The 11533-nt window shown below is 34.1% G+C and overlaps 2 protein-coding genes across 2 annotated transcripts; both read left to right on the top strand.

Annotated features, from left to right (window-relative positions):
* Positions 1-4621: 4621 nt before the first annotated feature.
* Positions 4622-4999, top strand: LOC113776345 (putative lipid-binding protein AIR1B). The gene has a single exon (XM_027321478.1). It carries the CDS (start codon positions 4622-4624, stop codon positions 4997-4999), a length of 378 nt encoding a protein of 125 aa, XP_027177279.1.
* A 3628-nt stretch (positions 5000-8627) lies between these two features.
* On the top strand, positions 8628-11166 carry LOC113774370 (exopolygalacturonase). Its single transcript, XM_027318915.1, has 4 exons — positions 8628-8771; positions 9015-9323; positions 10180-10689; positions 10930-11166. Exons 1-4 carry the CDS (start codon positions 8628-8630, stop codon positions 11164-11166), a joined length of 1200 nt encoding a protein of 399 aa, XP_027174716.1.
* The last annotated feature ends 367 nt before the right edge of the window (positions 11167-11533 follow it).

Here is an 11533-nt window from a genome sequence, read left to right as displayed (position 1 = left end):
TCAAATTTTACTAAAAAGACTACAAAATCATGGATAAACTCAATGACTCGAGGAAATACAAAATTAGACTCACTAATCAAATGAGCTAGAAGTCATACAATGAGCCTATCAAAAGTGGACAAATCTAAACTAGATTTTAATCCAGTATTTAGCATTTACTACCATTTAATTAATTTTGTATACTCAATAAAGTTTTATCTAACACAATATCTAAGCGAAGTATGTGACGTTAAAGATCAACAATCCATCTAAGTTCACCTCTTAAGTGTATCTAAATTTGTTGCAAAACCACTTTGTGATTTCATTGTTAAATCAATAGTTCTTAATTATTTACATGCAGATAACACTTTCAAGCATTATTGGATATAATGACCGTGTGCATAAACAAACAACATATAGTGGTTAATGGAGAGCTTTTAAAGGATTTTTCGCTGTCAAATTTAGTGTTCAATTTCTGTGCCTGATAATTGGGATGAGAAGGTGGAAGGAGTAGGGGTTGAAAAAAAAAGAAAGAACCACATATGGTGACACTATTCATTAGTTGATTATATTACATATTATTATATATCCAATAGCAAGATTAGTGATATTATTCAATTTAGCATTCTGCTCGATTAACCAAAAGTGGCCTTTTGATGACTAGTCATACTCCTATTATTAATGTAAAGATATTTTAGAAAAAACAGTATGTTAGATTTACTCTGAAATGAAAAACCCCAATACAATTGAAGTAGGATGGGAGGAATAATTTTTTTTGGAGTATTTATTCTTTTGTTTCTTTCATGCATCCAATACATATACACACACACATATATGTATATGTATATGTATATGTGTGTGTGTGTGTGTGTTTGTGTGAGGCATTATCACGAATTTTGATTGCTAGGCACTGCCTACTGATCCAAAAGGTTCCCTTCTGCATTCTCGCAAACGCAGTCTGCATGAATCTTTAAGATCTGATGGTAGAACAAGAGATATAGGAAAATTATATAGTTAGAGTTTCAAGCCAACACATAAATAACCCCTATGGGATATGCTAAAAGGAGTTTTTGGGTGGATTAGTTCAAAAGTATGTCAAATGGCTTCCTTTATCTCCCAAAAAGGTTAAAGAATCCGCAAATTGTGTTAGGCGATTTTTTGGTGATTTGTTTGAAAGTGTAGCGAAAAAGGTGGTTAATAGATCGATTTATAGAATAGTGAAAATTTTTAGGTGCATCAAAAGTTCTATATATTCAAAAGCTCCATCAAGAGTAAAATACGTATTGCGAGAAAAATTGTTATCTGGCAGCTGTTGAAGAGTTGGGTTATTCAGAAGTTGTTGAAGCTCTGGAGCTCCATCAGGAGTTCTATATATTTTATTGTGAAAAGTAGTGTTATCCCGCTAAAAATGGCTAATTTGTGATATTTTTTAATGTGTTTCACATTATTTTTTAGTCAATTTGTAAAGTTAAATGGTATAAGTTGTCCATTTTTTGTCACTAATTTGCACCTTCAGTTGATAGATGAATTTGTTGTGATTTTGTCATTTTAGATGCGAAATCTCTCTGTTTTGTAGGTAAAATGATCAAACTCAATTAGAAGTGAAATAGTGATCTAAAGCGAGAATTAGAAGATTGAGAAGTCACAATAATATCTAAAAGAAATGGTGCAATTCAAGGATGAAAAGCAAAAAAAAAAAAGAAGAAAGAATCCCTCGAGGGATTAGTCCGAGGGATTCATATTTTTTTCTCCATCTTTGATAAGACAAAAGAGGACAAATTGTACCAACTTTTGGGGATTCTAGGAGCTTCTCTTTTTGACATTTTGGCTCCAATAATGCAAGACCAAGAATATATGCTACCTAGTTCTTCTAGTTTTGGGAGTTTTGAGTTCTAATTAGCTTGAAAGAAGGTAGAGAGTTTGGAGAAGAAGAAGAACAACTAAAGGGTTGTGTCTTACCCTTTGAGGCAAGACACAAGCCCTTAACAAATGTAATTTTCTTTATTTTCTCTTGTTCTAATGTAGGTTAGTATAGTAGATTCTAGTTGTGGCTATCCATTCTTGTATTGGTTCAATAAAGAGGTCAAGAGAGATGAAAAAGGAGAGTGTCAAGAAGTTCTAGTAACAAGGGTTTTTTTTTCCCATCTTTATATTTGTATTGAATTCTAAGTTTGTTAATGCAAGATTTGGATGTTGTGTTTGTGATGTTGATTCAAAGCATATGACTTGGGTATTTGGTTGAATTTTATATCATTGTTTAGTGTTAATTTTTTGGCTAATTAATACTATTATCTTGTTTGAGTTATTTAGCACTTTTACTCTTATAATAATGATTAACTAGCCACTGATTATGATCATTTCAAGGGGTTAGATTTGCAATGAAAATTGGAATTTGATACTAGTTTATAAAAGTGTTAAATTTAGGGGAGTACACTCACGAAAGTAGAGGTACACGTTTGTGACTTTTGTGGTTTTGTTCCATGTAATTTTATAGAAGTTAATGAACTTGTAGTTGATTTCATAACCACGAAAGTATGTATGAATTAACTATAAGTATAGCTGGTACACTGGCGAAAACGGGTATCATGCATATTAAGAAATTATGCCATAAGTTAAACGAGATTTTGGTATTCATTTGGTTAGGGAGTTGCACTAGTATGAATAGGTAGGGATTCCATTATCCAAAGAGCTTTTATTTGTATTTGTCTATCCATTTATAATTTAGTTTATTTGTTTTAATTTGTTGATAGTTTAAATAATAGAAAAGTTTTAGTAGTACCAGTAGTTGTCCATCTTCTTTGTGGATTCGACCTTTAATACTTTATATTCGCTTATGACTCGGATACTTGCAAAAGATCGCGTGTGGATATTTAGAAATGTACATATGTAAAATTCAACTGTGAATTGAGTTTAATTATTATTCACCAGTAGTTGCTGTTAAATTGGGTTGTTCGAAAGTTCTTGAAGGATCTATGTGAAATGTTTCTTCATGGAAGCACACCATGGTGGATTATCCTACAGATTTGATTTGCTTTCGCTGATATTTTAATAGGTAGAGCAACTATCAGCAAAATGATGCAGAAAAGTTTGAATTCCTCCATTGTTCTAAGGCAATATGTAGTCAAATTAATGATTAAGATATCTGGAATTCCTGATGTAATATATTATATTCATATTCTGTTCATAATATGTCAGTGGCATTAGCAAAATTGTTCTTGAATTATGGGGTTTGAAACTTGCTCTCTTTGTCTTGAACAAGTCATCTTAAACGAAAATAAATAGAAAAGGAAAAAAAAGGTATGAAACATTCAGTTCCAAATTACCTTGACTACTTTAGCTTTCATGGTGCTTCACCACGACTAAGAAACGTGTGTGCCAATATTTATTAGGACATTGACTTTACTATTTCTATTCCTTTTTGCTGATTATGATCCAATTATGCAATTTAAAAGTTTGATCAAGTCTCAAAGTCAAAATAAAATTTGCACACATCCAAAGAAGTTAGTTTTTTAGGTTGCATCAAAGGAAGAATTTGGCAAAGATAAAAGATAGCTGAGCATTCAAATGTGGGATGTGGGATGAGATCTTGCATGCATGATTGATTAAATTGGAACCTTGTCATTCAATTATTATCGGCAATACAAGTGCCAAATTGTGGAGTATTTTTAGATCATTTTGCAATGAATATGGAAATTTAAGAACACTGAATTAAGTCAAGGGTTTTTCTAATGGAACACTTGTTAATACACATCAATTTATTATGTAAATGTACACATTTACATTATTGTCATCTGGGATATTTTTACACTATTTCAATTGAACTCTTTGAGTCATCAATCACCGCCTTCATCTTCAATCATCGAGGAAAGTAGACTAATCCAAGTGTACATAAAAGAGTTTAAGCTTCAATAGAAGTTCTGGTATATCATTTCAAAAGTAAGTGAATTTGCATAACGTTTCAAACTATGATGGGTTCAACTTTAATCACCAACAAGAGTCATTGTAATGCTCGTTACTTATAGAAATTTTTATGAATTAACTACTATTACAATTCTCACATTGAGAGCTAAATTTTACAAAGAAATAATCCATCCTTACTAATTTAGCCGACTTGTATTGGCACGATTGTATTACATCCCTCTTAGCGAACTGTCTGTTATTCTCATTTGCTGGGTTTAGCTCCAACTTACGGCTTTTTTTGCCTGTTATTGCGAAAGTCAGGCATAAATTAAGCTGCGCAAAAACGGTTAATAAAGTTGCTTTTGAATCTCTATGCCATTCAAGCCTTCTTTCTTTGACCGGGTAGAAATAGTAGAGTAGTTGCATAAATAACAAAAACTTTGCCGTGCCATTCAGGCTATCTTTTAAGGAATAAACACATTAAGCACGAAATAAGTAAACCCGCCAGAAAGTTTACTGCACAGCTAATGTTTGGTAAAAAAATGTACTTCATGTGGAATATGCATACTTTAAACTCTTAAAAAGAACTATAAACGCATCCAATGGGTTTGCCAAACCTATGCTTCTGTAGCCGGCTACACCAAGAAAATTGACCCTCAACTTCTTCCAAAACATTGCACAGCAAAAATCCTTCTTTCTTGACTAAACCAAGAGTACTTAGCAACAATTAGGGTTTGAGAATATGGTTTCCAAGGCCACGACAACCTCAGCTCTCTTTCTTGCCTTTAACCTTACCTTTTTCATTCTGGTCAGTGCTTGTGTCCATTGCGCACCACCACCTCCTATTGCCCCACCTCCTGAAGCAACTTGCCCCACAGATGTCCTGGAATTGCGCACATGTGCTAATTTGCTGAATCTAACTGGGATCGTCACTGGACCTCGCCCAAAAAGACCTTGTTGCTCTCTCATTGCTGGCCTTGCTGACCTCGAGGCAGCTCTTTGCCTTTGCACTGCCATCAAAGCCAATATTTTGGGGATCATCCTTAATGTCGATCTTGCCCTTGAGATTCTTCTGAATGATTGTGGCAAGAGTCGTCCATCAGGGTACACATGTGCCTAAACAGATTTCCGTGTTTACTGTTCTAATGTGCTTTTCTTTTGTTTCTCAACCGTGAATTTACTTCTAAAGAAGTCCCACCCTACATAGTGGTAAGGGTAGGGTAACTTCTTGTTACTTTGTCATGATGTTATCTCGGATTTCATGTTTGTACTTTCCAATAAAGTTTTCATGTACAAGTAAGCTCAGTCGGCTCTAAGCTTGTATGTTTCTATGTGGTGATCAGTGAAAAGTTGATAAGCTTTTATATTATATTCATGACGCCATTTTCTGACTCTGTAGAAGAACATTACATATTTTACAAGCGTAAAATTGAGGATTAATGCGTGGATATTTTCATTGTTGTCCTAGAGGCAAGGTTATGCTTTAGTATGATGCCCACAACCTGCAGTTCAATCAACCGATTGCACTGCTTAGACAGTGACATATCAACGTCCTAAAAAATTCTATCCTTTTTTTTTTTGTGATGTTGTGAGTGAGAAAACATCAAAAATATGTGATGATTAAGCCACTCTAATGTCGTTTTGGTTTTGGGATAAATTCCTTTTATCCATTGCCAATAGCTGGAGTAATTTGTTACAGTAGTGTTAACTTTTGAAATGTTAAAATTAGGAGGGACAAAAAGGTATATACAAGGAGGATGAATCCTAGAATATTTTTTTACTTTCAATTATTTGCAGCCATCGATCATTTACCTTGATTTATTTTTGCAAAAGTTTACCTAGAAACCATTCCTCCCAAAAAATAATTGTAACTGCACATTAAAGATTAAAGCATAGCCGAAAAAAAGCCTATTTTCTGCATTAAAGATTAAAGCATAGCCGAAGAAAGCCTGAAAGTACGTTAAAAATAACCAACATAATTTTACTTATTTTCAGTCTAAACATTCGAATATTTGATACTATATCTGTTGAGGATGAAGCGAAACATCCATTCTCTTCTGGACATCTGTTATCCTTAATTTGATGGCATGAGATTGCACCCGTACGTATTTCTTTTCCATGCAACTTGACCAATATTAGCCCCCGATCCCAATCACTGAAAAAGTTTTCCTAATTACTGAAATACGGCAATCAACACAAAAAAATGGATAGCCTTGAGGAAATGCTCAAGGGAGTATTGGATTGTCTTCGTTTCAGAAACGTCTCTAATTGCTTCCTTACTCTCAAATAAGCTTAAACAATATGTGCATCACGTCAGGCGACACTTGAACAGCTTTTCTGAAGCGTTGAGGCAGCGAGCAATGAAGCCAAAAACAGTTCAACGTTTAGCCGATCGAGTTGCATAATTCACCCCCTGTGATTTTAATAGTATGCACAAGTACAATAGTTCATTAACATCTGCTGCGAAAAATGTTGTCTGATTATTGATGAAATGAATGGTTGAGGAGATCAAAAGAAGTAAACTCTCGCCAATATTCAGCCAAGTTGCAGATATATTCCCAGTGCTATAACTAGGCACAGGTGTATGAGTTTGATATGTTCGCCTAGGAAAAATGCTAACCAGCTGATGCTGAAATGAAGATTCTAAAAGTTGAGGAGGTCAAGAAGACTTGGAGGTGGATGAAAGGTTTTTATGCAAAGGAGTCACATTCCTTTGTTGATGAGGATCTTGATTTAGCTATATTGGTCATAGGAACCCAACCGAGGTCCGTTATATATCCTACTGAAGATTTGCAAAATGGTGTTGATTGCATTACCTAAAATGATGATGAATTATCTAAATGATGAGAAAAAGTTTGAGTTGCTCCATCTTTTACCATTAAGGTTGTTCATAAGTATTATTTAGTAGAAGTACTATCCCAAGAATGTTAATAGCACTTCATTTTTTGTTAATCGTAATCCCACTATTTATTTTATGGATTAATCTTTCATATACTGACAGTGTATATACTGTTAGCGTTGGATGATGACAACTATACGAAATTTAAATTTAAAATTCAACTTTTGCACGCATGTCATGAATCAAATGGTGATAATGTATACACTGTCAGTGTATATAAGATTTACTTTTATTTTATAATATAGTCTAATAAATGAAAATCATGTGATAAAAATATGAGTAAATCTTATATTCACTGACAGTGGATGCACTATCACCATTAGATTCATGACATGTGTACAAAAGTTCAATTTCAAATTCAAATTTTGTATAATTGTCATTTATCCAACGCTACACTGTCAGTATAGGAAAGATTAATCCTAAAATTAATAGTTGGGGTGCGATAAACCAAAAAAGAGAGTGTATTTAATATTTCCCTCCATCTTTATTGGCAAATTTATTTGTTATGTTGAACAAAAGTTGTCATCTCTTTCACCATTTGGAAAAAAAAAAAAAAAAAGGTAGGAGATGAAGTGGATGCAATGATCACTGAGCAACTATGACTCCGTGCTGCATGTCCTTACTTATAATTCCTAGATAGGTAATGGGCCGTTAGGCCTCCCTAGCAGCCTTTGTAAAAAAGGGCTCTGTTTTTGCTGCATTAGGAAGATGATGTTTCGCTTATTAAAGTTTCTCAACTGACCTCCTAATGTTTCGGTTGCAGAATGTGGGGGACTCTTGATGAATGGCCAATTTCTTCAAATAATAATAATAATGTACATAATTTGGACAAGGAAATTGGTATTTAATAGGATATTATACGATATTTATTTGTCTAGAATATAGGATAATTAGTAATTACTGCATGGAAATGCCATTTTTCCAATAACCCTCATTAATGTATACTTACACTTCTTGGCTGCAATAGCAAAGATAACATTTTCACACGTTAAAGCTTCTGAACTGAGGCCTAGTGTTAAAGGGAACATCTAATGCTATTGTCGGTTGAAGAAGGTTACTCGGACTCTTGATGAATGATGATCAGTTTCTCCAATAATAATATACATAACTTTATTTAATAGGATATTTTATGATATATATTTTTCTAGGATATAGTATAACTTAATGAATTGAAATCCCATTTTTCTAATTAATCCTAATTAATGTATTTATAAAGACAGGGAATGTGAAAAATCCTTCTAGTCAAACAATTGAATTTTTTTTTAAAATGCATAAAAAAGGAATGAGTTACATTAAAGATCAAGGTGGCTCTTCACATTCTGAACGTATCGAGGGTGTTCTTTAAGAAAATAATTCGGAGGATTGGAGAAAAAGAAAAGAATGGTAATAGAACATTAATTTAACTACCAAACTTAATTAATCGAGGAAAATGTAAGTATAAATTTTATGTGACATAGGAAAAAAATTCAAAATCAAAATGGTAGGAAAAGATATTATCTCAGACGAAGATTCTTTGGGTCAAGAAAGATATGCACATTCAAGCAAAGACATTACAGATGGTAAATATGGTAAAATGGAAAAACATATTTACAGGGAAAGATTCTAGGATTTGATTAAATGAAGATGGGAATCCACCAAAAAGTAAAAATATAAAGAAGATAAAAGCATGTATTTATACGTCTTCCTTGAATATAGGAGAAAAGATTGACAAACGAGTATAAAGGCAATCAAAGATTTACGGCCTTATTTTGGCCATTCCTATGTTTGGCAAGAAACCAAAATACATGTAATATATTTAGTATATAAAGAACAAGCTAGAAACCAGTGCATTTCTCAGAATTCAAGAAACATGGCTTCAAGATCTGCTTTTGGGATTCTTATAGTTTTCATCTTCCTCTGGACTGCTGCTGATGCTTCTGCATTTTTGCCACCTAAAATCTTCAATGTTCTGAACTATGGTGCAAGAGCTGATGGAAACACAGATAACAGTCAGGTTAGTTTGTGCAGACTAAATCAGCCAACCCATGGGATTTTCCAAAAGGGAAATCTACTAATGTTCATTATGAACTTGATGTTTTTACAGTACTACTTTTCAACAAATTTGTGTGGAAGTATTTCTATTTTACGTACTTTTGTTATTAATTTCGCCCACAAAACGAAAAAGAACTTATGCATTTTGAGATTATTGGAAAGTGGATTAATATTTTCTCTTTTGTTTTTGGGTACTTTTGGGAAGGCATTCCTGAGAGCATGGATTGATGCTTGTAGATGGAAAGGAAGGAGCAGAGTTTTGATTCCAGGGGGAATCTACTTGCTGCATTCAGTAACATTGTTGGGACCATGTCTTGGAGAAATGACATTTATGATTAGAGGGACTCTTAGGGCTCCTAATAATCCTGCATTGTTCTTCACAGACACTTGGATTGGATTTCGTTATGTTGATAATTTGAGTGTGAAAGGGGGTGGATATTTGGATGGTCAAGGTGCTTCTGCTTGGCCTTACAATGATTGCTTCAAGAACTCTCAATGCTTGTCCCTCCCTATTGTAAGTTCCATTTCTTTATAGCATACTTCACTTTTTCTTTTTCTTTTTTTCTTTTTTTGGGTGTGCATGGGGAAAGAAATTAATGATTTTGAAGTCTCTCTCGACTTTAGATTTTAACCCCAAAAAAAATATATTTTTCTCTTCTTCTGGGGGAGGGGGATCTTTAATCACCACTTACCCTTATAATAATCTCTTTTGTCATCTTAAATTCTTTACGAATTGTTGCTCAATTATCAGGTTGAATATTTTGTTTAAGGCTAGCAGATTCTCCTTAAGCTTATTATTGGGAACACTTAATATGAGTACGCTGTTGTACTATTTGATAGGCAACCTTTGTTCCTGAATTGGTATTAGGCTTTGTTGGAACTATTAAGTTGCTCGAATTAGGACTTGATTGAAGAGGGATTAACTAAATTCATCCTCCTTCGTTCATACCTTGATAATTCCTTAACATTTCTAGTAAAAAATTTAATGTATTTCGATAATTATGAGTTCGATGGAGTGGTTATGCTGTTGTAATTTTCTTTTTGTAGCAAATTTGGAAAATAGTGCACAATTAACCAGAGAACTTCCAAAGATTACAATAAAGAATAAATAATATTCTACAAAAAAAAAAATTGGTATTTCTGGTTGTATGTTCTGGACCAAAGGGTCCTCTCATTTGCCCAATTTGGTCTAAAAAGCTTGATTTTGATCAAAGTCTATTCTTCTTGAAAGTAAGTGTCACATCATTTAAGAAGTAAATACCTTATCAAAATTTTCTTCTTTTTAATGTTCATTACAGCTTTTCTGCTCTCTCTATATAGCCTAATATCAGGTCTCTGCTGTTTTCATTTCCCTGATTTGATCCTGTCAGAGTTTGAGGTTCGACTTCATCAGGAATTCCAAGATTCAGTACATAAGGTCAATCAACAGCAAAAAGGCCCATATCAACCTTTTTGCATGCGACAACATAAACATCAGCTATGTCAGGCTGACTGCACCAGAGAATGCTCCAAACACAGATGGAATCCACATTGGGGCCTCAACCAATATCAAAATATCAAGAGTGAACATAGGAACAGGCGATGATTGCATATCCATGGTCTCAGGCAGCCAGAACATTGACATTTCTGAAGTTAATTGTGGCCCTGGTCATGGCATCAGCATTGGAAGCCTTGGCAGAGGGTTTGAGAATGAATATGTTATGGGCATAAGTGTAAGGAATGCCACTTTCAGTAATACTCAAAATGGTGTGAGGATCAAGACCTGGTCGCCTTCTTTGTCTAGTTTGGCTGCAAATATTAGTTTCCACAACATCATAATGCAAGATGTTAACAACCCCGTCATTATTGATCAGAAGTACTGCCCATCTTGCCCGCCATCGGTATGATTTCTTTTCTTTACCGTCCAATTTGTACACTGACAGTGCAGTAATACCGCTTTTACACGGCTTTGGATGCATGACATATAACATCTATTGCAAATCAAGATTCTCTTTTTATACACGTGACACGTATCGAAATTTATGCTGATGGTGTAAGAAAATTTAATCGTGTTTTCAATTGATACTAAATCCGCTTTCTTTTGCGACAGTACTACTTAACAATTAATTTGTTGCTTTTAGGGTGATGAATCAGTCTCAAAAGTTCAAATCAGAGATGTGAAATTCAGCAACATTTGGGGCACATCCAGTTCTCAGGTTGCATTATCTTTGCAATGTAGCAAATTGGTGCCATGCCAAGACGTGAAGCTCGTGGATATTGACTTAGCTTACAGAGGCCAAGGAGGACCTGCAATTGCATCTTGCTCTAATGTTATTGGCACTTCCTATGGCAGACAGGTCCCTCGAGGTTGCCTATAGTCCTCTTATCACCATATTTTTAGGCCTCCAAATCTACTGATGGTTCATGTTCCACAGCAGGATCTTTTAGACAATTCTTTCTAGTGCATATCTTACTGAGTTACCTTCCTAACATAGAAGAAGATTTAATGGGCATAGGGTCCATTGAGTTGTTATGAAGTTTTCCCACATGATATATTTCAGCAAACACCTATTCTATCAAGTTTTGTACGTGTGTGTGTGTGTGTGTGTGTTTTTTTTTTTTTTTTTTTTGCAAGAACTAAGTTACACTAAACAGATATCTCGAGTTATATAATTGAGTGACGAGCAAGAAGAAGAAGTAATTGTGAGGTTGTAGCCAAATCAAATCGAATAAAACTTTTAGAAT

Source organism: Coffea eugenioides, chromosome 6 (genome assembly GCF_003713205.1).
Source record: "Coffea eugenioides isolate CCC68of chromosome 6, Ceug_1.0, whole genome shotgun sequence".
Classification (NCBI taxonomy): Eukaryota; Viridiplantae; Streptophyta; class Magnoliopsida; order Gentianales; family Rubiaceae; genus Coffea; species Coffea eugenioides.
This window is presented reverse-complemented; position numbering and strand designations above follow the sequence as displayed.

What these genes read in the sequence shown, in the direction of transcription:
- LOC113776345 (XM_027321478.1), top strand. Translation starts at nt 4,622, where the DNA reads ATGGTTTCCAAGGCCACGACAACCTCAGCTCTCTTTCTTGCCTTTAAC.
- LOC113774370 (XM_027318915.1), top strand. Translation starts at nt 8,628, where the DNA reads ATGGCTTCAAGATCTGCTTTTGGGATTCTTATAGTTTTCATCTTCCTC. An exon ending in GAAACACAGATAACAGTCAG is followed by an intron (nt 8,772 to 9,014) that starts GTTAGTTTGTGC and finishes ACTTTTGGGAAG; the next exon opens with GCATTCCTGAGAGCATGGAT. An exon ending in AATGCTTGTCCCTCCCTATT is followed by an intron (nt 9,324 to 10,179) that starts GTAAGTTCCATT and finishes TGATCCTGTCAG; the next exon opens with AGTTTGAGGTTCGACTTCAT.